Source organism: Bactrocera neohumeralis, chromosome 6 (assembly GCF_024586455.1).
Source record: "Bactrocera neohumeralis isolate Rockhampton chromosome 6, APGP_CSIRO_Bneo_wtdbg2-racon-allhic-juicebox.fasta_v2, whole genome shotgun sequence".
NCBI lineage: Eukaryota > Metazoa > Arthropoda > Insecta > Diptera > Tephritidae > Bactrocera > Bactrocera neohumeralis.
Genome location: NC_065923.1, coordinates 71,145,370 through 71,172,473, shown reverse-complemented (window position 1 = coordinate 71,172,473; position 27,104 = coordinate 71,145,370). Strand labels below are relative to the sequence as shown.

At 37.6% G+C, this 27,104-nt stretch overlaps 2 protein-coding genes across 7 annotated transcripts in view; one reads left to right on the top strand and one right to left on the bottom strand.

Moving 5' to 3' along the window:
• The window catches only part of LOC126763329 (probable DNA mismatch repair protein Msh6), a 6,020-nt gene extending 4,470 nt beyond the window's left edge, over positions 1-1,550 (top strand). The window contains exon 12 of the transcript XR_007667604.1: positions 9-1,550. The gene's annotated coding sequence lies outside the window, so the exon portion shown is untranslated. The remainder of the gene's footprint in view (positions 1-8) is intronic.
• Positions 28-27,104, bottom strand: LOC126763330 (glycoprotein 3-alpha-L-fucosyltransferase A). 6 transcript variants are annotated; one of them, XM_050480710.1, is made up of 7 exons: positions 26,143-27,104; positions 7,801-8,071; positions 7,539-7,744; positions 6,885-7,468; positions 6,591-6,822; positions 6,331-6,514; positions 28-5,412 (listed from the first exon to the last, which is right to left on the bottom strand). In XM_050480710.1, exons 3-7 carry the CDS (start codon positions 7,622-7,624, stop codon positions 4,897-4,899), a joined length of 1,602 nt encoding a protein of 533 aa, XP_050336667.1. In that variant the 5' UTR covers positions 7,625-7,744; positions 7,801-8,071; positions 26,143-27,104; the 3' UTR covers positions 28-4,896. The 6 variants fall into 6 exon arrangements, with proteins under 6 accessions (XP_050336667.1, XP_050336666.1, XP_050336665.1 ...); XM_050480709.1 differs by having other exon boundaries at positions 7,801-8,056; XM_050480708.1 differs by lacking the exon at positions 7,801-8,071.

The following is a 27,104-nucleotide window of genomic DNA, read 5'->3' as shown; positions in this document are numbered from 1 at the left end:
TTTATTAGAATACTAATACGCAACGGCTTGATTTGATTTATTTTATTCAGCATTATCTCTCGCTAATTTTTACATTCATCGCTAATTTACGAAATATTTATCACAGTAAAATAATATTACAATTAAATAAATGCTTAAAAATATTGCTTTTTATATAAACGAAAGGAAAAACTGTACATAAAAATTAGCTATTCGAAACTAAAAAATAGTTGAATAATTTGCGCATTGTGTTTATATTCGATAAATCCCAAATATAAACACAGATTTGTGCCAATGCACACATACTTATAAATTCTCGCTACATGATTAGTTAAATAAGTGTGTGTGCGTGTGTATAATATTGTCAGTTATAATAGATTGTAAGTTCTGTAAACATTAACTTAACAAAGCGGCAAAGAAAATAGGAATTTGAGTTTACTGATTGTTTTGTGTTGCTTCTGTATGCATTTGGGTACGTGTGTATGTGTGTATGCGCGTTTTAACAATGAAAAGCACATATAACGGTTTATGCAATAATATTGTTACAATAAATGTGTTGCTTATATAGTTTTGTTGCTTTTTATACTCTTGCAACCAGTTGCTACAGAGTTTACTGCTAAATTTCCTAAAAAATCGGTGATTTGGAAGACATTTTTAATTTTATAAATTTCTGCGTGAATCCAAATGTATTTTTTCTTTATTAAAAATATTCCCCATTCGATTCTGCAAATTTCTGCATTTTTATTTTTTTTCTACGACTAGTAGTTTAGAAGTTATAAGCATTTTTGTTTTCGCGTGTATTCGGCGGCTGCTTGCTGTATGCTCCTGGTCGCCTGGTAGAAATCTGAGATTTTGCCACCAAATTAAATGCAATTTTCTGCAGCGGCGGTGGAGGCATTCAAATTTGCGTGCATACGCAAAGGGGAAAAATGGGGAACACGGATGCGGCCATATGCAATTCCCGGAAACGGGAACAGGACATCGCCCGGAAATGGTATAACGGTACCACACTTCCGGTTCAAAGTCTCAACCGGAAGTCACAAACCGGAAACGGAAGTTGAAGACCCGACCTCCGACCGAGAGCACCCGTTTCCGGTTCGTTATTTCCGGCTGGCTGCGCAGGCCGGAAGCATGGCATCGACCGAAAGCTTCCGTTTCCGGTTCGCAACTTCCGGCCGACAGCCCAGCCCGGAAGTGTGGAACCGTTATTCTGCTTCCGGTTTTCAACTCCCGTTTCCGTTTTCAACTTCCGTTTCCGGTTTGTGACTTCCGGTTGGGACTTCGAACCGGAAGTGTGGTGCCGTTATTTCGTTTCCGGTCGAGGGCCTTTTCCTGTTTCCTACATATGGCCGCATCCGCCCATTTCGCCCCTTTGCTTATGCATTGAATATGGCCGCATCCGTTTTCCCCATCTCGCCCCTTTGCGTATGCTGCAAATTTGTAGTGCATCTGCCGCCACTGCAGAAAAAATTGCATTCAATTTGGTGGCAAAATCTCAGATTTCTACCAGGCGACCAGGAGCATACAGCAAGCAGCCGCCGAATACACGCGAAAACAAAAATGCTTATAACTTCTAAACCACTAGTCGTAGAAAAAAAATAAAAATGCAGAAATTTGCAGAATCGAATGGGGAATATTTTTAATAAAGAAAAAATACATTTGGATTCACGCAGAAATTTAGAAAAACAAAAATGTGTCCCAAATCGTCGGTTTTTTAGGAGCAAATCGGCAAAATGATTCTTTCCCCTAAGTGAGGGTGTTGAAAAGGTGTGTGGGAGAATTCCCGAGTATCTCTCTCTTTATTCCGAGTCCAACACTTGTAAATTCGAACATTTTGTCCATGAACGATTAATTTTTTTTACTCCCGAACTGCCCGTTTCTTGCTCAGTGGTCATAATGTCTTATAAAGCAGTTTTTGAGCGCACTTAAAAGCGGGTCAAATAGTTAGACCTACTGAATTCACTTTGCTATTAATTTTTTAATTAGAACTGAAAAAAGTGCTACAATTACCGTTATTGCTGCTTTGTAATTGTTATACACGAAACTGGGTGTTATTTATCGTTGGAAGATTCATATGCACACATACATATACACACAAGCGCAAACTACTACGCACGCAAAATAACGTTCACACAGTTCTTCCCACTCACACCTTGCCTACAAACTAATACTCGTACAACTTATTTATGTATGTATGTGTGTGTGTGTGTGTGCTTTGTATGTGTTTAAGGTAAAATTTGGTGGCGGCATTTGTAATTTTGTAAGTATAAATGTAAAAATTATCTTATCACTTAAAAAATAACGCAGTTTTCAGAAATTTGGAATTTTTGTTCCTGATTACTTGCTTCGTTTCCGTTTTTGTTTTTGTTGTTGAATTTCACGACCTTCGTATGATACGTTTGCAATACTCGCTAACACAAAAACATATGCACATATGTATATGTATATGAATTTGTTGCAATATATGTGCATAGCTATGTACATATGTATCTATGTGCTTTTACACTTATCCTAAATGTACATATGTATGTATGTATGTATATTTATATATATTTTACAAATACATATTGCTATTGTGTGATTCAGATATTTGTTTTCCTTACGCACATCTATAAAAAATTGCCTAACTTAGCGTACAATTTGCTTACAAGCTAAATACACGTAACTTATATATGTATGTATATGTGTGTTAATGTATGTATATGTATAGCTGTGTGCGCGATTTCGGTTAGTAAAATTTTGAATTTCCACAAAATCGGCACAAATATTGTTGTTATGGGTAAAAAAAGCGCCAACAGACATTCGTGTGTACATACATAGCTACATACATACATGCATATGTATGTATGAATGTGTGCGCTGTCAAGTGCATCTATGTATGTAATTCGGTTTAAAGTGTTATGTAAATCATTTATAAAATTTCTTATCTCAAAACAAAAATGAATTAACCGAAAATTGCAAATTACGCTTTTGCTACTACTCAATAATTTTAACCGTTACTTTTCCATAAGCGCATAACTAAGTACACATACACATACACATACATGTATATATACAAAAATGTTGCCTACAAATTTTAATTTTAATTAATAGCTACTGTATACAATCTTGATGCTCTCTTTATCTAATGCAGTAAGCAAGTTGTTGTTTTTATACCCTGCACAGGTTATACTCGTATTAAGTACGCCACGAAGTTTGTAATACCCAGAAGAAGACCTTATAAGGTATATACATAGATATATAAACAGTCAACTTGATGAGCTGAGGCGATTTAGTCATGTTGGCCTGTCTGTCTGTCGGTTGGTCGTATATACGCGTATTAGTCTCTCAGTTTTTGAGATATCGATCTGAAATTTTGCATACGCCCATTTCTGCACAAGTAGTTTGCTCATTTGTCAGAACGCCGATATCGGACCGCTATAGCATACAGCTGCCACACAAACTGAACACATCGCGGCGCGAGAGTCTCTTAAGAACTGGCCAGGCACGGTGCCTGTGATTCTTATACAGGGTTTGTCCGGAAAGTAATAGGACTGAGTCGATTTAAAAAAAAATTTATTGAACCAATCGTTACAATTCTTTAAAAAGTTTCAAAATAGGCTCCTTTTGCGTCAATGCAGCGCTGCTAGCGCGATTTCCAAGCATTGAAGGCGGTACGGAAGGCATTCTCCGGAATTGGCTTGAGAGCCCAAGTGTATGCTGTTTGGATCCCCTTTCAGCGACCTTTTCAGGCAAGGAAACAAAAAAGTCCGGGGGCCACATCTGGGCTGTAGGGCATCTGCGGAAGCGTTGGGATGCCGGCCTTGGTTAGGTAGCTGTTCACAAGAAAGGCGGTGTGAGCCGGAGCGTTTGACCCTTCTTTTGAGTCCCTTGAGGACTTTCACGTAAAACTTGGTGTTGACGGTTTGTCCAGGAGGAACAAATTCATGGTTGATGTCAAAAAAGACAATGAGCACCGTTTTCACTTTGGATTTGCTCATTCATTAGCGACCTCTTCCCGGCCCTCAAAAGAGGCCTGGTGCCACCGAAACACACCTTTTGGTGCTGCAGCAACATCTGGGTAAGCTTGCTTGATTATATCAAATGTCTCTGTCGCAGATTTACCGAGTTCCACTTAGATCGCATAACTCTGCTGTAACGAATGCTGCATTTACGGCTTGCACCACTCACAGAAACACGTCGCGCGAAAATGTTTGTCCTCACGCTCCAGGTGCTCGCAGACAACTGACCAGCCTCTACCGAATCCAGTCGGTGCGCGAACGCTCCGAAGTACAATCGCGGCGAAAGAGAATCAGTCCTATTACTTTCCGGATAAACCTTGTATAGAGTCAGTTGGCAACCAGTTATATTGTTCAGTTTGGAGCACTATAGCGTACAGCTTCCATACAAACTGACCGTTCAAAATCAATATAGAGATCGTGTTATACCCTTCATGTTATGGGAAATATACCTGTGAAGGGTATTATAGCTCCAGTGCGGACGAAGCTAACTTTTTTCTTATTTTAATTTTTGTTTTTATAAATTTTGCATGTTTATGTATATGTATTTATGTATGTTCATGTGTTTCATGTGACTGTGTTTTTTGTTTTAGCGGTTAGCTTCCTGTCAACAGCTGATTATCGCCAGAAACCACCAGCCGCTGCTGCTAAGCCTAACCTCATCGAATTGTGCGTCACACTAACAAACACTCATTCTCTCACGCACACACACATACGCATATGTGTTTAACCATTCACGCACTTCTAAACCGCATTCCACACTCATTCCACTAAGCAATTCGGTATTATATACTTTGTTTTTTGTTGTTGTTGTTTGTGTTTTTGTATTGTATTGTTATAAAGATGGCTTAAACTATTACTTAACATATTCAATAACAATGCTTGCAATTGCCAGCCAATAACCCAACGGCAGTCGCCACTAATCGTCGCGTATGACATCCTTGCGCGCCTTAAAATTACGCCACGAACCGTTGGTGCAGACGCCGGCGCCGCGCCACCAATCATTTACGTCCGTGTACCAGCGCGGCTTACGTAATGACTCCTCGTCATGCAGTGCGGCACAAACGCGACACCAATAGTACGTGTTGATAAACTCACCGGTGCCCTTCCATTTGAAATACGAATTGTATAGTTCGTCGTCTTTATCGAGTATGTGCAAGTATTCGGCTAATTCTTTGGGCGAGGCGAATTCATCGACATGGATGTAGGAACGATGTGGTGAGCTCACCTCATAATCCTCCGGACGTGCACCCATTACAATTGGTAAAATATTGCGTTGCAGTGCGTTGACGAAGAACTTTTCGGTGATGTAGTCTTTGCAATTGGAATTCTCGAAGGCGAGGTAAAATTTGTATTCGTGATCGAGTAGCTCGAAGCATTTGTCGGCGGTGTTGCGCGAACATTTGTAGTTGCCGCAAACGCCGTAGATGTCAACCTACAGAAGTGCGCGGTGAAGGATGTACACGAGACGAGTTGAAGTCCGGTGAGGGATGAAAAAAGATGAAGAAGAAGAATGGAATAATTAAAAGTAAGCAATAAATTAGCTCAGACCGCAGAATGTATAAGCAAAAGTGAGCAATTAGTAATATTTGGGGAACTTAAGAAGGTCCAATCTTTATAGCTTAGAGATTCAAATTCTTAACGCTTTCTGGCTAGAGGTTCGACAAACTTTTCGATTTGAAATACACTTGGATGCTTCATGAGACGACTTTTTTTATATTAGGGGGAAACATTGAAAGCCGGAGGGCAGAACTTTAAACCGATAAATCTAACCTATTCTCAACTCAAGATTCTCCCACGGAACCACCGGTACCGCCGGCGTTTTGGACTGCAACCCATGAATTTTAGATTAGATTCTATGGCAGATCCCCATTCAGTATCACACGGGAACAGTTAATCCATTTATCCACAAAAAGTTCTTCAATTAACTCCGATGCCTTGATGCCATCATCAATGCACTTAACCTTTTCATTCCCCTTCCTGCTGGCTCACCGGATGTCCCAAGGTGTGAGATAGGAAGTGTTTTAGTCCAGCTTTTGCAAAGGCAGGGAAATCGAGAAGGAACTGTTGAAATGTTCCTACTTCGACTTCTTCGAAGTAGCTTTTAAAACTGGCATCCGATAAAATGTTTAAGCTTCCCTAGTGGACACAGATTGGACCAATTTCCAGCGTTAAGTAAAGCATATAATTATGAACTTTTACGGGAAGGCTTGAATGCTTCGAAAACCTTTTTAAAGCTCGTGAAGAATATTTGGCTTAGCCGCCTTGTCTAGTTATCACTTCTGCTTTTATGGCCGGTGGTAAAAGTAACAGTTTCCTGTAATATTGAAAATAAGTAATATCAAATACTTACATCTATATATTTCTGCAATTCATGCGCGAATTGCAAGCGTCCATTGCGTGCACCACAATTCGACACGAACCAAGCGACTTTTTTCGTTTTATTCATGGCATAATTGTGGTCCTGCTCCACTTGGTTGATTTTCGAGTCATAGTAGACCCATTTCTCATAAGGCGCCACAATGTCGCTGTCACGCCTGCAATTAAAGTCAAGGCCGTTGCATTAGCTAACAGTCAGAGATGAGATGGAGTAAAAATTCAAAAGGCGATTACCTGTAGGTGGCCGTCCAATTAATGGCGTCTGGTACTTTGACATTTTGCGTATGATATGGACATTCCAGATAATACAACATGCTAACCTGCTGTGGATTCGCTGGTCGCCCCAGGCCAGTCGGTATGAAATGATCCTTATAGAGTATCATATCGGCTTTGTCGGCGAGACCACGATTCGATGTCAGTTCACAGGTATCCACAGGACACTTCGAGCGTAGGAAGACATCACGACCTTTATTATAGTTAAGTGATTAAGAAAGGCTTGCAAACTAATGTTATCCACATTGCGTTTACCTTGCTTTACATTCCATGGACCGAGTCCATTGTAGAGCAGTATGATTTTCAGTCGTCCGCTGGCGCGCACCTTCTCATAGTTCGGCGGCATATACATCAACTGATTGACAATGCGATCACTGTGCGGGTTTTGATAGGGGAAGAGTCCAGCACCGCGTGGATCATGCTTCTTGCCACGCACCAAACTACCGCCTGCGCCGCCACCTCCACCACCGCCATAACTGCCACGTTTACCCTGCCCTGTACGCGTAGGCGCGGCGTGCGCTGGCTTCGGATAGTACTCACCTTGCCGGAAGAACCAAGGACGTGCAGCGGTGTTCTCCAACGGCACCTGTCCTGGATGCAAGTGCTGCTGCTGCTGTTGTTCGCTCAATTCATTATTTACAGCGTCTATAGGTGGCGCGTTGTTGGTGCTAAGCACAGGCGCTTCGCCCGAGTCGTCGACGTGTGCCCTCAGCGCCGCTGCCTCATCGTCCGACGCCACAGTGATGGCGATGTGCGTATAAGGTTGCGCTGCTTGTTCGTCTGGTGAACGCGCTTGTGCTTGTGGTGCTGCGCTTTTCGATTTCCAAATTTCATGTTCACTAAAAGGCGTACCAATTTTAACGGTTTAATTAAGCAGAAGCGTGTGGGTGTGCGTGTGTTTCGACTTACCGCAAATTGAATCCGAATATCAGTAGTAGCGCGCAAAAGAGTGTGAAATAAAAATATTTCTTTAACGAAAATTTCGGGCGACGCATTTTTTGTCTGTTATCCGCTGAGCGTGTGGTTCTTTAGCTCGTTGTCGAACCGCTTTGGAAGGCACTTCTCAACCGCCGCCTCGTCTCGTCAACGACATTTACAGAATGCTTTTCATTTCCCTATAAATACAATACAGCTGAGAGAATGTCGACATTTCGGAGCGATTACATTATACATGTGTGCTTGTGTCGGCTCAGTTATTGCTGCTCTTTGAGCATAAATACACCTTGAGTCTGGCATGCCACACATATTCATGACTATTTTCTTAACATTTGTGGACTTTAGGTTTTCGGTTTGCTAGTGCTGAGCGGTAGGTATAAACATATTTTTCAATTATATTACATACATATTATTTATTTGTTATTGATATTGTTTGCTGCTCCAAACGGTCTCACAGCTGTTTCAGAATGTTGCCCTGGTCCACCGCTACCCTACAAAGCAATAAGCTTAATTGGTTGGAATTAATTATTTGGATAAATTATCTAGTTGCTCTTGGTGAGTAGGTTCAGTTTAATATACTTAAGATAAATGGTTGAGGATTACAAAGTGACCTTAGGTCTATTGTGCCCTTGTCTAGTATACATATATAAGGTTTAGCTTAGGTTAGTTTAGGTAAAGAGGCTGATATTTGTGGATATAATTCCACTTGGATTGCTAGAGACGCTTGTCAGTTGTGATGCCTAAAACTCCTAAGTACAGATCAAAAAATGTATTGAGCCTCTAATATCTACTACAGCAGACTCACCGGGTTCGTAGAAATATGGCAAGCAAGATGCTTCAACTTTAGTCTGGCGAAACTGGTCAGTGAAGGAGTTGTTTCCACCTTCTCTTTCTCCCTGCAACTTTGACAACTTATCTCGTCCAAAATATGTAACCTGACCGCGTGAGTATCAACGGGTTAGGACACCTATCATTGCGCCCATGTGAAATTTGCTTAGAGTTGGTAGTTCTATGAACTTTTTGCGTTCCACTCTGAGCCAGAAGTCTTTCTCAAACCTACATGTACTCACTTCTGTATAGTGGCTCTGCTATCGGAGTGAATGCATACCTCTCTAAAAGAAGACGCACTTTGTCGAAGTAGATTTGCTGCCTCCTTAAGAACTGCCAGTTCGGCTTGAAGGGCATTACAGTGGTCTTAGAGAGCTTTGCCTTTGCATGGATGGTTAGAGGTTTTTTGAACTTTCGAAAATTATTGAGATATTCTTGAATAATTTCATTGTATGTTACTAATTTGCTTTGAGTCGTGATATATGTATATATATATATATATGTACATACATATAGTATATACATATACATATATATATATTTTTGGTCATATGGGCAAATGGACAGATTTGAAAAATGAATGGTATGATTCCAATATTTAACCTACATTTGGGAGCAATACAATTTTGAGTGAGAATATTTTCAAAAATATATTTTAGGATTGGTTGCGGTTTTCTTTGCTGTCTACCGGCTATATTCCTGTATCTAATTCTCAAAACGAGTTTTACTTGTTTACATTTATTTACTTATACTCCAACACAAAAGAGTTGGTAAAAGTGGATTAAACAAATTTCATGTGAACTATATGTGTGCATATGTATATGTCTTGTCTGTGTACATATTTACATAAGAAGAATTTCATTGTCATTTTGCATTTGTTATACCAATTGTTACGCTGTGGTACCGAATTCGAAATTTCAGTTTTTAATTTCTTAAAATTCAGACGAAAGCGTAAACTTTGATAAAAAAATTAATTATTTGATATAAAATAAAATTATATAATATATTAACCAATATTTAATAAAAATAATAAAATTAATAACTCTTAACTAATAGTCAACAGCACATTTTTTATTTCATTTAAAACATAATTCAAAATTATAAAAATAACCTCAAAATGTGTAAAATCCCAAACGAATTCAGCACTTGAGCTGTTCTTTATCTGCGTCACACGAGACAATAGCAAATAAATATTCGGCTTTTAATATGCACTAAATTTTCTTAATTGTTTAAACAGCCGCCACTAATTTTCTTAGTTATGTATAGTATATAAATAGCTCTTCCGAAGTCGAACCAAAACTGAGAGCGTAATAAAAATTATTGATATGTATATGTATTTGTGATTTGTATAGAGCACTATCTGCTCAAAATAAAATTCGTACCTAAGTTTTTAACCGAAAAAGTAACGGGTGATCCAAGTGGGGGTACCTTTTTCGAAAGCGTACAAAATACAGCTTGTGCAAGAACTACAGCCGTTCGACCTTCCCAAGCGACATCGCTTCGCTCAATTCCAAGTAATACAAGTAATATTGCCGCATTTGGTACGAAGAGCAACCTGAAGAGATTGAAGAGCTGCCATTTCATTCAGAAAAAAACAGCTGTTTGGTGTGGTTTGTGGCCCGGTGGAATCATTGGTCCATATTTCTCCAAAAATGATGCCGATGAGGACGTAACCGTCAATGGTGACCATTATCGGGCCTTGATAACCGACTATTTGATGCCTGAAATTGAAGCACGTAATCTCGGCGATATTTGGTTTCAACAAGACGGCGCCACTTCGCCACCGCATCAGTCAATAGATTCATTGAGAGAACATTTCGGTGAGCAGATAATTTCACGTTTTGAGCCGGTCGATTGGCCACCAAGATCATGTGATATCACACTGCTAGACTTTTTTCTGTGGGGATATGTAAAGTCCAAGGTGTATGCAGACGATCCCGCTTCGATTCAGGCCTTGAAGCAAAACATCACTCGTGTCATTCGTCAGTTACCATTCGAAATGCTCGAACGAGTCATCGAAAGTTGGACTCAACAGATGGACCATCTGAGACGTAGTTTAAAGTTTCTATGTTTTTTCTTTAAACAAATAGGGAACCTCGAAATGGCCAACACTACAGATCAACTTGAAACTTATTTTTATAACTAACTACAAAGCAGAGTTTTTGCGAAAAAAAAACGATTTTTTGAAAATTCTACAGTGGCCATGCCCTTAAGGAAACAGTGCTTGAAAATCGTGAGTCAACAGAGAGTCAGCCGGGGTTGTCAATATCAGGCAGCCGAGACTTACAACTAGTGTATGGTAATTTAAGTTTTTACAGCCTCAGGAGCCTCAGGATAATGAAATTTTGTAATAAAATACGTGAAAATGTAGTTTTTTGGTTAGTTCGAGTGAGTTCAGGTTAGTCCGGGTCAAATTTGATCAAGCAAAAAACTTATTTAGACTGATCTTGTGAGCATTTGACTTGATACAGAAATTGAATCTTTGAAAATGCCCTCATTCTGATTTTGTACATAGACATATGTTAACGAAATAGCTTAATCTTATATCTGAATTTGATTGTTTTCATTTTTCTTTTTAAACTTTTGTTCGAATAATCCTTCTAATATTCACTGCACTTGCCACTGTATGGATGAATATGTACCAAAATGTATATTTTCATCTGCATGTGTATGTATATAGAAAACATTTTCCTCTCCATTTAACTTCAACTTTTTAGTGTAAAAAATCATTAAAATTTAATGTTTATTAAGAGCATATCGTCACCTAAAATGCAAAACAACGTATCAAGAAAAAAAACTTGAAAAACGTTATCAGATATAATAACCAATATATAACCATTTTATAACGAAAACTCTAATTTTGTTTCAATATTAGTGGTTTCTATTATATCGTTTTTCTTTCGCCAGTAAACTAATGAAAAATGATGTTATGTTGTCTTGGCTTTTAGGTGACGATATGCACGATATTTACCACTTCATAAAACTGTATATATTTCTTCGTACTTCAATAGTTTATTGTAATTACTAGCGAATTGCCAAAGCGTTTACAGTGAAAACATGCTTTTAACTCCGTTCAAAATACGCAACTGATTGGTAATGAATGAATGAGCAAGCAAGAATGCGCTGTCTTCTGCTTTAGCTCGCAATTTCATACCCTTTATGCAATAAATTACATATGTGTGGATGTATTTATTATTATACAATTTAATAAAATATACAACATTGGCTTGAAAAAAAGAAGTTGTTTTTAATTTAGAAACACAGCAGCAATAATTGTAGCATATATTCAGGGGCAAATGTAAATAAAATCGGATTATAGAATTCGGATTTTACGACGATTGGCGATTAAAGTCCGATTGGGTTCAAAAAAGAATAATAAAAAGATATATAAAAATATAAATTAAAATTCCGCCAATGTTTTTTAACTCGGTAATATGCCTGAAAACTATTTTGGAACATGCTATATGCCGATATAACAGCAAAGAAAGCAATATAGTTAATACCTTTCTTCGATAATAGCGGTGTTTAATTATATATTTAAAAACACTTAGCACATTTCGAAATATGCTTAGAAAAAAGTCAGATGTTTTGAAATGGTTATACTTTTATATATGTACAGTTACTAAAAAATATGCGGAGAATATTCAAAATTGAAAACAACACATGATTTAGCATTATAGCTTTAGGCATGCAAAGAAGTCATAATATAAATTATAAACGCATATATCTATGTATATATTTACATACAGTTCTTATATAGCATATACGAGATTTGTTTTATTTACACATGGCTCAGCGCGTCATTAACGGTATAAATACACGACTCGCGCTAAGCTGTGTGATAAAATACTTTGCGGCGTGAAATTATGGGCGTTTGTTATATTTCTGCAATTGCTCAATGCTTTCAGACTATTGTTTCACTTTTTGTTTTTGAGACAGATAAGATTAAAAACGCACATGGGATATTTTAGAGACTTAAATTCTTTTTGGGTACTGTCTATCTTTACATTAAAAGCAAACAACCTCGTGTTATATGATAACTGTATACATATAAACGCGCAGTTATTGTTCAGTTACATGTCAATACCGAAAGCTAATTAAGCTTTATGTCAAACGTTCTAATCAGTGCATCTATTCAAGTACTTGCTTCTTCTTTTCTTTTTATATGGCGACAATACGTATCATAGGCGCCTGCCTAAGCTACTATGAACCCGAATGGTGGACACGTTCTACGAAAATATCGGTAAGTTACAGCACAAATAAATCGGATGCATTGCGCACTGGCGCTATAACACTAGAGAGCTGGCAAGTTCGGTTCATGTTTCCAATCTAAGCTGGGCATTTTGCCACGAAATTTCTAACACCCAGAAGAAAACTTCGGGGACCCTATAAAATAGATATGTATAAATATTTACATATAATAAATGAGTCACTGTAGCTATACACGTGTGTATGTCTATGTATACACGAAACTCTCAATTTTTGAATTATCGTTCAGAAATTATGCATTTTTTTATCCCAAGAAGCGGTACTGCCGATATCGGAGCATTATAACTATGTACATATGTACGAGTATATTTAGTTATAAGTTAAGTTTTTGTTGTTGTTAGGCGATATCAACTGAATATACTGTGAAAATAGTATCCAATAATATGATTTCTATAAGTACGTACATATATAAAAAATGTATAATCAGTAATAGATGGATTTTGATAAGAAATGCTATATGTAAAAAAATATCTTCAAAACTGCGGCAAAGGAAAGTATGTAAGTTCATGAACGAAAACAAATTGTGTGCTAAAATTTAAACGAGTCTAAAAATTTGAAAAAATCAAAAAAAAAAATATTTATATTTCCAGATATTCAAAAATATCCCCTAAAAGTTTTTTTCAAAGTTCAAATTATTTCTCTATAACAGCTGTTTTTGAAACGATAAAAAATACCACATCTCAAGCTAGAGCCAAAACGGTTGTTTTCGAGTTGTGAGTCAAAACGATGACAAAAATCCATGAATTGGGCTTCGAATTACTTTCGGTCCACCATATTCTCCAGATCCGGCCCCAGCGACTATTTGCTGTTCACAGATTTCAAAAGAATACTCGCTGAGAAGAAACGCTCGTCGAATGTAGAGGTGATTGCTGAAACTGAGGTCTATTTTGAAGCAAAGGTCAAGTAGTACTACAAATATGGTATGTGGGAGGGTCGCTATAATCAATGTATCACCCTTGAAGGGAACTATGTTGACTGACGAAATAAAAAAAACGAATTTGGCCCAAAAAATGTATTTTACTATGGAAATTGGGAAAATAAGTCATGAGATACAGATATCACATATCACACGTGGTAAATCGCCTCAAATAAGAACTTTCCCCAATCAAACACACACAATCTTAGCCTTCCACGTAATTAACCTTTTTAACAATATGGCATAGTCTTCCAATACCAAATTAAATCCAAATCCCATGATTTCTATCTTTTGGTTAAGCGAATGCGAAGTTTAGTCATCTTTTCACTAAAAAAATCCGTCTATATTGAAATTTTGTTGAAATTATACTCATTATATATTCACACCCAAACATTTTCGTCTTTTTTTTTGCAAAAATATGTCAACAGTTTCCGTATTTGCCAGCACCTGTATTTGACCAATGGGAATTCGTAAGCAGCGCGCAGCATAAAGAAAGTACTTTATCTAACTTATAAAGTGAACAGAGTACACTCCACCCAATTTTGTGTTTGTTTAATGGAAATGCGACCAAAAAAAGCGGCCACAAGTGCCACTTTCGTCACAAAAAGTTCCATTTACAAGTGATTTTGTGTTGAATGTACACAAACTCCAGTTGAGCCTGCGGACTATTTCCGAAGATGAGGTTTACTTGCGATCCGCATGTGCACCTATTTTCGCAATTGCAGCGGAAGTGTTTAGATAACCGTCTACTTACAAATCTACGCAAACCTATGCATGTGAATGTGTATGTGTGTGTGTACTTGTATAAGTAAAAAAATATCTACGTGCCAAATTGCCACATGTTATTTATGTAGAGCAGTGCTTGTCATATAAATATCACGTATAAACAGGCTTATAAACATACAAGCACAAATACATATGTATGTATGTACACATGTACGACTACATATTTACATGGTAGTCCTAAGTAGTGCCACTTCATATTGGGGTTTTGCGCTTAAGTGTTTTCTTTCGCGTCACATTTTCCTGTGCAAACTTTAATTTGGTTGCATCAAAAGGGGATCTACACGGCGTATACGTCACTTCACGTCTATATGAAGAGAGCACACGTTGTGCCCACCAGTGTATTGGTGTTAGTAAGCGCGTAGTTAGTTAGTTGGTGCTGGAAAACTGCGTTCACATTTTCCAGGTAATCAGGTTGATTGTTCGCTCCAACCACTTATGTGGGTGTGTATGCGTGCACATATCTACACATTTTTATAGTTATGCATCCGCAGCCTTTTTCCACTTTAGCGTACTCAAGTGTTTTTATAAGTGCACTGGGATGACTTAGTTGTCGCTAAAGTTGTTTTGTTTATATTCTTTTTAATTTGTCCCCTTATTCACATTTGCGGAATGCACATACTCGATTTGTGGTTTCATTGATGCGTTGCTGCGATGTGAGCACACACAGACACACTCACCTATACATATGTGTATTCATTCATCAGTTTTCTCCTGAGCCGTTTGTTGATTGCTTGTTATTGTTTGTATGTGTGCGTCTGTGTGTTTAAATAGCAAGAGATTAAAATGCAAAGGATGCGAGTAGTAGCCTACAGTTATTGATTTCAGTAATGAATAGATTGTGCTGTATTTAGCTATAAATAAACTGTATTTAGTTATATATGGGCTGAATTCCTTGGCACACATTATGGGTGTACAAGGTTTTCTGGAGTAAAAAACGCATATTTTCAATATTCAATAAATTTCAAAATTCAGCCGAACCTCAGTCATAAGTGGATTCTAGAAAATTAAAATAAAAAGCAATATCGGTCGTGTATTCGATTATTGCCTTCAGAAAAAAAATTACGCAGTAAATTCTTAGAGCACTTAGATGCTGTTTAAGCTGACTCTTCTTCTACGATGACCATCGTCAAAATAAGGGTTAACGAGTTTCAATATCTACTTTTAATGAGTCACACTTAGCTTTCCCGAAAACAGCTACTGCGAACAATAGTGTGACAAAGAACCACGTTCTCGTTCCCTTGCGCGGCTTCGTTTTTGTTACTGTAGCACGTTAAACTCCTACTTATCCAGAATAGACATCGACATATCTAATATATGTCCTGCGTGCAATGAGTCTCCGCATGACACTGGCCACCTCTTTGTATGCCCCACTAACCCCACTCATCTGACACCCTTCTCCTTTTCGTCCGACCCCGTCGAAAGACCATGGTTTTTGGCCATACTGTTGGATGACGTCGACGACAACTTATCTAATCCTTACCATCCTAATGGAGATTAGTTACCCATTACAACAAACACGTCCTCGTAACGACAGACCGCCGATTGAAAAGGAGTGAGATAGCTGAGAGAGTGGCGGTCAAAAGACCGCGTGCGTGGTATCCAGCAAGAAATATTGTGCACGAGAAAGCTGTCAATACGATGGGTGTGGCGTTTGCTGACTCCGGACAACAAGCGCATTTGTGAGAATACTTTACCGCAGTGTTTTACGTTGTTTCAGCGTAAACCGAAGTAATTTCGGCGTCCTTTCGCTACCGTCGACAAAGCCTCTACTGATATACACAAGAGACCACAAAATAGTTTCCTTATCAGAAAAAGCCGAATACTGTGCTAACGATCAGAAAGATGTTAGGACTCACAAGCGGTGAGCTAAGTTGACTGCTTGGAGAAGAACAAAACGATCACAGGGCTCTACTATGCTGAATTTTTAGGTTGATGACAGGGAGACTGAATAATAGTTGAAATAGTGGATTCAACCGGAGCTTCTGATCGAAAAAAGGCTGTGACTGCGATATCAGCCAGAAATATGTTGGGATTCACAAGCGGTGATATAAATTGACTGCCTGAAATAGCCTCAGGAATTATTGGACCGATTCCACCATGACAATGCACAGGCTCTGAACTCAGCAGTTGCCTCCACCAAATTGATCTAATTAAGCTATTTTGAGAGTTTTCTTTGACAATTTACATAGTACCATAAGCCATTGAAAAGTTAGCACATACATTAGCACATATTTGAGGTACACAAATACTTATCAATAACACTACAATTATAACTGCATTAACGTGCAACGCATTAATCAATTTTTAATTCTTGTATCGGTCTATTTTTGACTTTAATTACATCACACAATTGGTATTTCACCTCATTCGTGTGCACTTTATGGTGTGTCATTAGCTTAATGAAGTTTTAATCGTTTGAATCATCGATAACACAACGAGTCATAAGGGTATTAAGTCTAAAAGATAGTAAACTAAAGTGTTTAGAATATATCTGTAGTGTGATTAACGCGCACCAAATACCATCAATACAAAGTAGAGGGTGCTTTTGATTAATTATTTTATCAATAAAACTTGTCGCAGAGCACAATGCATGTGACGACTTAACCAAAGTGTAAATAATTTGCAGACAGGGTGGTCCATATTGCTTTAATTGAGAATGCAAACAACACAAGAAAACCCGTTAACTACGGTTGCACGGAAGCTATAATAATCTTCACGAATAAGAAAGTTTCTATGCAAACACTTGATTTTAATCGTTCAGTTTGTATGGCAGCTATATGCTATAGTAATCCGATCTGAACTATTTCTTTGAATATTGCTTCATTGCTTTGGGCAATAGTGCATGCCAAATTTCATGAAGATATCTCGTCGAATGAAAAAATTTTCTATACAAAAATGCCGATGCCGATCCTTCCGTTTGTATGACAGCTATATGCTATAGTGGTTCAATATCGGTTGTTCCGACAAATGAGTAGTTTCTTTGGGAGAAAAGAACATGTGCAAATTTTCAGTTTTATGTATTTAAAACTGAAGCACTAGTTCGCGTATCAGCATTTTCATTGCTCCTAACTTTCGAGTGAAAAATAGGTACTTCTTAGGAGCACCCTTTGCACAAAGATTCAACTAATCTGATAAAATGAAAATATATATATACACGTACATATATACTATAAAAATGCCGAAGCAAAACGAAAACTTTAAGTATTCGGTTGCAAGTTAATAGCGTTCACTTCCCAACCCTGCGTATGCCATATAAACACCCTCAGACTTATAATAACTTGGGTAATGACTCGCACATGAGTTCGTCAACTTTTGAGTGGGTGTGTTGCAAATATTTTTATATAATATCGCAATAGCTGCTGCTACACTGCACCTATTGTGTTGGCAACAAAAGCAACAAGAGCAATACAAGGCTACACAGCTTGTTGTGCACGATGGTGAAGGATGTCTTAAGCGAAATTGGTGCAGTGGGGCTCCTTGGTGGTATAAATATTGTTAAAACTTTACTGCACACCGCCCAGCAACGGTCGGCCTCACCATCTTCTGCTCATCACCAGTTAAAGCACTTGACTCTTGTATAGATATGCGCGCTGCACGAAGAAAAACAATAACATTGGTGGCAAAAACAAAAGCGTTGGAGGCAAATAAAAGAAACAAAAACAAGAGGAAGCTTACAAACTCATGAGCATGCATAAACAAGTGGATGCATGTGTGTGAAATGTATATATGCGCTTACATATATGTTATGTGTTTGAGTATATATACAACCCGTGCGTATTAGAGATGTTTCCCGACATATTATAGGCAATCGATAGCAATCCTAAGCGTCTATAACTTGCATTTTAACTATCAAATAGATATTATTGGATATTATAACTTACTAAAGTTCATTATATAATTATCATCGAATATCGATTATTATCAATATAAATCGATAGGTATCGAACGGTTTTGAATTATTAATTTGAAATATCACAATCTAATATCCGATCATAATTAAATAACAATTGAATCATCTTCAATATAATCGATAAATTTTATTGGATATTTTTACCAAATATCGATTATTATAAATAGAAATCGAAAAATATCGAACGTCTCTGAATTATTGATTTGAAATATACAAAAAATATGAAATTTTAAGAACACATCAACTCCGATCAAAATAAAATTGATATCATCGATAATCGATAAATACCGAACATCACTGAATTATTATACAATTTGAAATATGTAAAAAATACGATATTTTAAGTACAAATTAACTCGATAATCATAAATAAAATCGATATGTTTGAAATCGATAAATATCGAACATCTCTAAACAATTATTTTTTTAAATATGTAAAAAGTACACATTAACTACGCTAATCACAAATAAAATCGATATCATTGAAATCGATAAATATTAAACAACTCCGATACTAATAAATAAAATTGATATGATTGAAATCGATAAACATTCGAACATCTCTATACTCTGTTTTTTAAATGTTAAAAGTACGACATTTTAAGTACACATCAACTCCGATAGTCTTAGAATAATGAGCATCTATATTTATAAACGGTAAAACTTTAAAGAATAAACAGCCACTGGTCGTACATACAAAATATAATTAAGTTCACTATAATCACAGCCATCTCAAAAGTAATTCTAAACAGCCATCTCTTATAAAACATAAAACTAATAATAATCCTCTAGATATGGACCGAGCGTACATATATAAGCTGGAAGAGCGCGTCGAATATGAATGCCGAGTGAGTTGGACCCTCGAGTGAGATATGGCTGCCAAGTGCACTTTAATTAAATTTCAATTACTTCTTGCATGCATTGCACACACTGAACAAAGAATGCATGGACGTGGGTTTGTTGATGTTAGCCAATAACGCCCACTAAAGTAATCCGAGCACATAGCCTTGGACAAAAACTTTAACCTGCGTAGAGTTGCCATTGTGCGTGCAGCTATGTTGACCATATGCGTCATAGGTACATACGTACGCACAGTTGCGATCAAATACTTAGTAGTGCTAGGTATTATTTTGTTTTTTTTTTTTTGTTATTCACTTTGAAAACCTGAGTACCCACAGTCTAAGAAAAGTACCGTTATTGTCTAAAACGCATGTTGAAAAAAGACTTCGATTCGCCAATATATAAGACGTCCACCCAATACCGAATACCAGCCGAAATATACAACAAAACCGGTAAATCATGGAGGTGCAAGTATCATGGTTTGGGCATGCTTTTCTTGGCAAGATATAGGACCGATTTATTGAATTAGGGAAAACATGACTGGAGATTCGTATGTCAAAATACTCCAGAAAACCATGCTACCGTAAACCAGTGAAGAGATGCCGCTTATTAGGACATTCCAGCACGACAACGATCCGAAGCACACAAGTAAAGTTGCGAAAAGGTGGTTTGAGGAATGGAATGTTGAGGTAATAGAATGGCCGCCACAGTGCCCAGACATCAACCCCATCGAAAATTTGTGAACTGATGTCAAGGAGGCAGTAGCCCGATGTAAGCCGATATCAACCACGCAACTATGGAAGTCTGTGAAAAACGCATGGGAGTCTATTTCCAATGAAAGCTGCCTAAAACTTGTTGACTCAAAGCCACGACGCTGTGCTGCCATACTAAAAAATAAAGGTTACACAACTAAATACTGATTTCATAAAAAAGCAATATGCAATTTGAAAAAAAAAATATTTTACTACTTTTTTGTCGAAATTTCGGTTTAATTTGTTACACTACTTAATTTTTGACCGCAGAAATTCCTCATAAATTGTTTTGATTTATTTATGTATATCGCATACTTTTTTATCAGTACCTCTTTTACTTTTGCACACTACTAAGAATTTGACCGCAGCTGTACATACATATACACAAATCTTTAAAAGGGGTTTGAGCATGAGCTGGCATGACTAAAAGTAGATATGTTTTTGGTGAACGTACTCGTACTTAATTTATGTTCTATGTTCTACGTTTTTCGTGATAAATGGTTGGTTACACATAAGAATTTGAGGAAAGTTCTAGCAATTTTCTTCTGTGAACTGAAGTAGAGTAAGCTGATGAATGAAAAAATTTAATAATAATAATATCTTTTTACGATATTTAAAAGTATCTTTCAAGTCCAAGATGAATTCGGCTTTTACTGGAGTTTGTCGGTGTTACGGCTATCTTCAGAAACTGAGACAGTCGGCAAAGACAAAGAGACGTTTTTGGCAACATACAAAGCAATCGGCCGACCGGTCACAAAGCACGCCACCCCACTTTGGTCACCCGGATGCATCATAATATAGATGGAGAAGAGACAAATCTGCCAGAGTACCTCACTCCGAATTATAACAGGATATCTTCTGTTGTCTCCCATTGAGCATCTTCATAGTGAGGCCCGGATGCTCCCTGTAAAAGTTCATAACATACTTTTCTCCAAGCAATTTCTGCTCGGATGTTTTCACAGAAGCTATGCCAGCAGTCGCTTGCTTAAAGCGTAGCCGCTGCCTAGGAACATCAGGAGAGCATTGCTTCAACACTTCGACGAACTGGTACAATATGCCGAACAAATTTCGGACGCGACCAACTTCCGACGCCACTGAACACCTTTCACAATGAAACTATTAACACATATCCTGTTCTCACGACAGTCGGAACTACGTAACCGGGACGGACCCGGATTTTTTTTTATCTAGTCAAGGACTGTCAACTCGGCTTTATTTTACCGCTATAACAACAACAACAATAAACTATTAACGCGTTCACCGACCATCTTCCAGTGAAAGACGTAATTGGAGTCCAAATACCACCTATTGCAGAACAAGAGCTAAAGTTGCCGCGTGAAACAAGAGTGACTTCGACTAGCTTTTCGTTCTGGGTATTGTAGCAGCTTAAACTCCCACTTATCCTGTATAGACGCTAACATACAAAATCTATGTCTTGAAGCAATGAGTCCCCGCATGACTCTACCCATATATTTGCATGTCCAACGATTCCCACTCATCTAACATCCCTCTTCATATGGTCCGACCCGGTTGAAACAGCACATTTCCTGGGCCCGGCGTTAGATGACTTCGATGACAACTAACTCGAACCTAGCTACCCAAGTGGGGACTGGATAACCGCAACAACCACAACATCAGTTCGTCTGCTAAATATTATTTACTTGTTCCAATGAGTACCTAATAATGTTCTAGCTAGCGAAAGTTGTGTATTTAAATAAATTGCCTACCTCAATTAGTGGCGTCATATTTTAAAAACATTATTGCCATTGTTAAGCTATTTTTGTTTAGCACATATTTTCCTTCAACGCGACTACTATTCCCACATCTTAATTGAGCTGTCAAACGTAAGATGCCTTTAGGTGTAGATAAAAAACGACAGATGACACACCACATAACTTTTTATCTACCTACTTAGCACTTATTTGACATATTTGTAATCGAGTTATTATTTTAAATATCTAAATAACGATATCCAAAAAGCAATATCGTTATTGTAACATAAGAATCTATCGACGTTGAGCCTTGGTGGAATTCCCAGGAAGCAAAAAGCGAGTTTGAAAGGTCTTAGGACTCTTTTTATACTCTGAACTGGTTATATTAAGATTATTAAGAGGATTGTTATACCCAAAAGGCAGCGTCGGAAACCCTATAAAGTATATAAATGATCAGTGTGAAGAGCTGAGTCGATCTAGTGTCCTTCCGTTTGTATATATGCGAACTAGTCCCTTAGTTTTTGAGATATCGACTTGAAATTTTGTACACCTTCTTTCCTTTTCAAAAAGCTGATCATTTGTCAGAATCGCCGTCATCAGACAACTATAGCATATAGCTGCCATACAAACTGACCGATCAAAATCAGAACAAAGATCTTGTTATACCCATTTATCCTATAAGAATGCACTTGTGAAGCGTATAGCTGCGATGCTGCCAAAGTTAAGTTTTCTCTTAGTCTAGACTCCTTTGGTATTAAAAATTATCCCTACACTCTAAAAATAAACATATGTACCTTTAGTTGTGTGTTAAGTTCCCGTCTATTAAACAAGATTCCGAGATAGAATCTCCAGCATTGTACAAGATAAGCTCTGCAACTGAAATCTCCCAAGTGGCGAATTATAATATCGAAATAGTTATAAATTTATCCCATGGAGGATATTTGTTTTCACTTTCTATGCGAAATACCACTTTAGAGGAATTTTGAGCGCGGCGTGCTACAAGCTCAGCTTAACTTAGTGTTGTGATGCGTGTCAAGTAAGTAAAGTTTACCAGCTTATCGGCTTACCAATTAGTCACAATTACATCACAACTAATTGCGATGCAGACCTACATACAACATTGTTTAAAAAGCAATTATCGATACTGCAGCGGCATTAAACTTTACAATTATTTTTGTTGTCGAAACATTTTAGCTAAAATTGCTTTCGGCTCATTACGTTGATAACAAATATGGCTGTGAGCACACTGTATTTTATGACACTAAAGGGTAGGGAAAATTTGTGGCATTTCAACGGTGAAACAAAAACAACATGACAATAAAATATAATTAAGTAATAAACAAAATATAAATGAATAAATAATTATTATGGAAGTCGTGGCGAAAGCGAAAAGCAATAAAATACGAAAACTTAGTATTCGGAATAACCTATATATATATATATATAATGTGTATTTTTCTTAATTTGTATGTGCTCCAAAATATAAATATTTCAAGGCAAGCATTCAAGGAAATATCTGTATGTTTATTCTATTTATTATTTATATGTAGTATATAGTAGTACTGTTCCCAAAAAGGTGACATTTGAATTTAAACTGCGCGCGTCGAAGGATTTGGAGAATTATTTTTTTTTTTTTAGGGCGACCATCAACCTCAACCGACGAAGCTCACGTTCAACAAATCAAAGATTTGGTGTTGAAAAATCGTCGATTAACAATTAGAGACCTTGCTGATGAAGTTGGCATATCGAAAGGCTCAGCCAATACCATTTTGAAGGACGTTTTGGGCCTCAAGCGCGTCAAATCTCGACTGGTACCGAAAACATTGACATTTTTGGAAAAAGGCGTCGCGTTGAAGTGTGTGACGCGATGCTTTCCGACTACCAGGGTGTCATGAAATGCATTATAACTGGCGATGAGACTTGGATCTACGCTTTTTGCCGAGACCAAAAAAATCGCGCCAAAGTCGCTCAAAAATCAAAGTCATGTTGACTGTTTTCTTCGATTATCGTGGTGTTGTGCATTATGAATTCCTTCCAACCGGTCAAACAGTCAACAAGGAATATTATTTGAACGTTATGCGTCGTTTGCGTAACGCTATCCGCCTAAAAGGGCCGGAATTGTGGAAAGACAATTCTTGGTTTTTACACCACGATAATGCACCATCCCATACTGCCCTCGTAATTCGTGATCATTTCATCCAAAAACTCAACCCATATCGTTCCGCAACCACCGTATTCACCTGATCTGGCGCCGTGCGACTTCTGGCTGTTCACCAAGCTCAAAAGACCGCTCCGGGGACACCGTTTTTATACGATAGAGGAGATTCAAGCCGCAGCGAAGACGGAACTGAAGGCCATCCCGGAAAGTGACTACAACCAGTGTTTCGATGTTGGAAAAACCGTTGGCATAAGTGCATTGCATCGGGAGGGGATTATTTTGAAGGGGATGAAATTGATTTGGTAGAATAAATAAAGAATTTTCAAAATACATAAATACAATGTCACCTTATTTTTTGGGCACAGTTGTATATTTATGTATTTATGTTTACTCTTTATAATTATACTTCAAATATCAACATTGCAGCGCATGTGAATTTTTAAATTTCCATTTTTTTTGCATATATGTATGTATATGGAATCTGCATATATTTGCAAATATTTTCTGGAAATTTGAAGTTGAACCGACAGATAGTTTCGGAGATATGAGCGTATTCGTAAGGCTCAGCGTAACGAGCTGAGTCGATTTACTCATTTCCGTTTGTCTATATACTGAAGGACTAGCAGTTTTTAAGATATCGGTCTGAAATTTTACACATGTTCTTTTCTCCCTAAGAAGCTGCTCATTTGTCGTAACTGCCGGTATCGGCGCATTATAGCATAGAGCTGTCATACAAACTGACGGATCTAACTCAAATCTCTCAAAGGTACCGTCACAAAATTTGGTGTGAATTGTTGTCTAAGGCAATGGTGAAATCTACGAAGAAATGGTTTAAATCGGATCACTGTAGTATATGCCTGCTATACAAAAGGAATCATCGGATTCATGCGCTTCTATGGGAAACCTTTTTATTTTACAAGGTATCGACACGAAATTTGTCATGGATTAATGTCAAAAACAGCAGTGCAATCTCCAAAGAAATTGTTCTGATCGAGCAACTAGAGCATATAACTGCCATACAAACTAAGCGATTTAATTCAAGTCCTTGTATGGAAAACTTTTTTCTTTGATAAGGTATCGTCCCGAAATTTGTCATAGATTATTGTTAAAGGCAACAGTAAAATATTCAAAGAAATTGTACAGATCGAGTCACTATAGCATATAGCTGTCATACAAACTGACCGAGCAAAGTCGCTGTAAGGCATATTTTATTTTTGTGAGGGCATTAAGTTGACGTTTTTTTGTTTATTAAATTTATTAAAAAAATAACAAAATCACAAAAAATACTTTTTTTCTGACTTGCAATTGGAAATAACCCCCGAACTACATATTGTTACATAAAAAGAATAAAATTAACAAAAAACGCTCAAAATATGGCAGCTTTTGAAGAAAATAACGCTGAACAAAGTAAATTGCGGTTAACACGCATCGTTTTGTATATACATACATACATATGTATGTAGATAAGGCAATGTGTAGCGACAACGCGTCTAGTAAACAGCAAAAACACAAACAAACGTCTACAAGTATATGTATATACAATAAATACACACATATAAATATGTAAATATGCTGTTTGACCAACAAAAAATTATTTACTAGGAAGTAGCAAACACATTAGACGCACTAAACGCGAGTTTAGAAGAAATTACGAGCACTGCTGGCCACCACCCACGCCGTACATATGTCCTTAAATGCATATACATAGTTACATAAATACATATATACATACATATACTTATTTAATTTATTTAAGTAAGCTCATACTCATATGTGTGTGAGTTATTGTTTAACAAAGCACAACTGTGAGCATATGCAGACGTATAAACATACATACACACATAAAAAAGCATACTGGAATGTAGATAAACATGTGTGTATGTGTGTATGTACGTATGCCTGCACTCACTGCTTGCCTTTTCGACTTCTTGGCACATGTCGCGCTTGCTTTAAGGTGGCAAACAACTAACTAATGCAGCGCAAAGCAGTGTTTTGTTGTTGTTGTTTTTGTTTTTACTCCATTTTTGGGTAATCGATATTGTAAAGGTTAAAAACTTGAAATTGGCTGCTGGCGTGTGGCGTGTGGCGTACGCGGCTGCCTTTGATCCTGCGCCCACCGTTTGCCGTTCGCCGTCCGCCGCTTGACTGCCACATTTACCTTATTGGCATTTGTACATGCACACACCTGTATATAGTATATGTATGTATGTATATATGTATGGATGTGTGACTGCGCTTGTATTTTTGGTGATTATCCAACCCTCAGGTTTGGTTATGAAACTTAAATTATTAATATCACTGCTGTGTTTACATAGTGCTAAATATTTAACCTCAAGTTTTGTTTTTTTTTCTTTCTCTCTGCTTATTGGTTATGGAATATGTTTGCTGGCAGCGTATTTTACTTACAAGTAGTTTTTTGTTTGCTATTTCAAAGTATACACAGCGATATGTGCGTGCTCGTTGTTGCGTTGTTTGCGTGCATGTGCATGTACATACATACGTTTAGGTGTATATGTGTAATTTTCTTGTCGTACATATATTGCATACTCGTACACTTTTATCACTCACTTAAGGATGTGCTTTAGAATTTTCAAGGTAGACTCTTTCGACTTTCGCCTTTATATGTTTTCAACTTTTCATTTTCCGTCCGTTTTACTATGCACACGGTGTGTTAAGATTTTGCAAAATTTAGCTTTTCACACTGCAATTTTTTTTTTGATTGCTTCCACAGCGCACAGGATATTTTTTGCAGTAAATGCGCGCAACGCGTACTTAATGCTTGCCGATGTGGCGACTTTTCACGTAACTTTCTAACTGAATTTTCCTTCAGCTACAGAGACTTTTATTTGCCGTTCAATGCTCGGCTTGGCCGTTCGTTGATATTCGCTCGCTGCTTACATGCCAACTCTCGCCGCCGTTGTAGCTTTGGCACAGCTGTCATTCTATTTCTGCTGAGCGCACCGCGGCCGGCACGGCGCTCTGTGTACACACACACACACATTTATGTATATACTATGTATCTAATGGTTATTGCTTGTTTGCTTGCTGCCTTTCAACACTGCGCCACCCTGCCAACCCACTGTAGCGGCAAAAACAACCATTCAGCGATATCAGCTGCTGCAGCGCGCTTTTGGGCGCACATACAACCCCTTCATGTTTAGAGGCATAAGTGGTTGTGTGTGCTGTGTGCTATGTGTTGTCTGTGCTGATGTCCTTTTTCGTTTGTGTTTTGTTTTGCGAGAGACAGAGCGGCGTCGTCGCTGTTGTCTTCGAAGTCTCTTAGTCGCCACTGTTTTTTTCTGTTCCGAGTTGTTGATATTCATTTTTTTATGCAGTTAGGCGTGTTTTGGTAGTACAACACAAGGGTT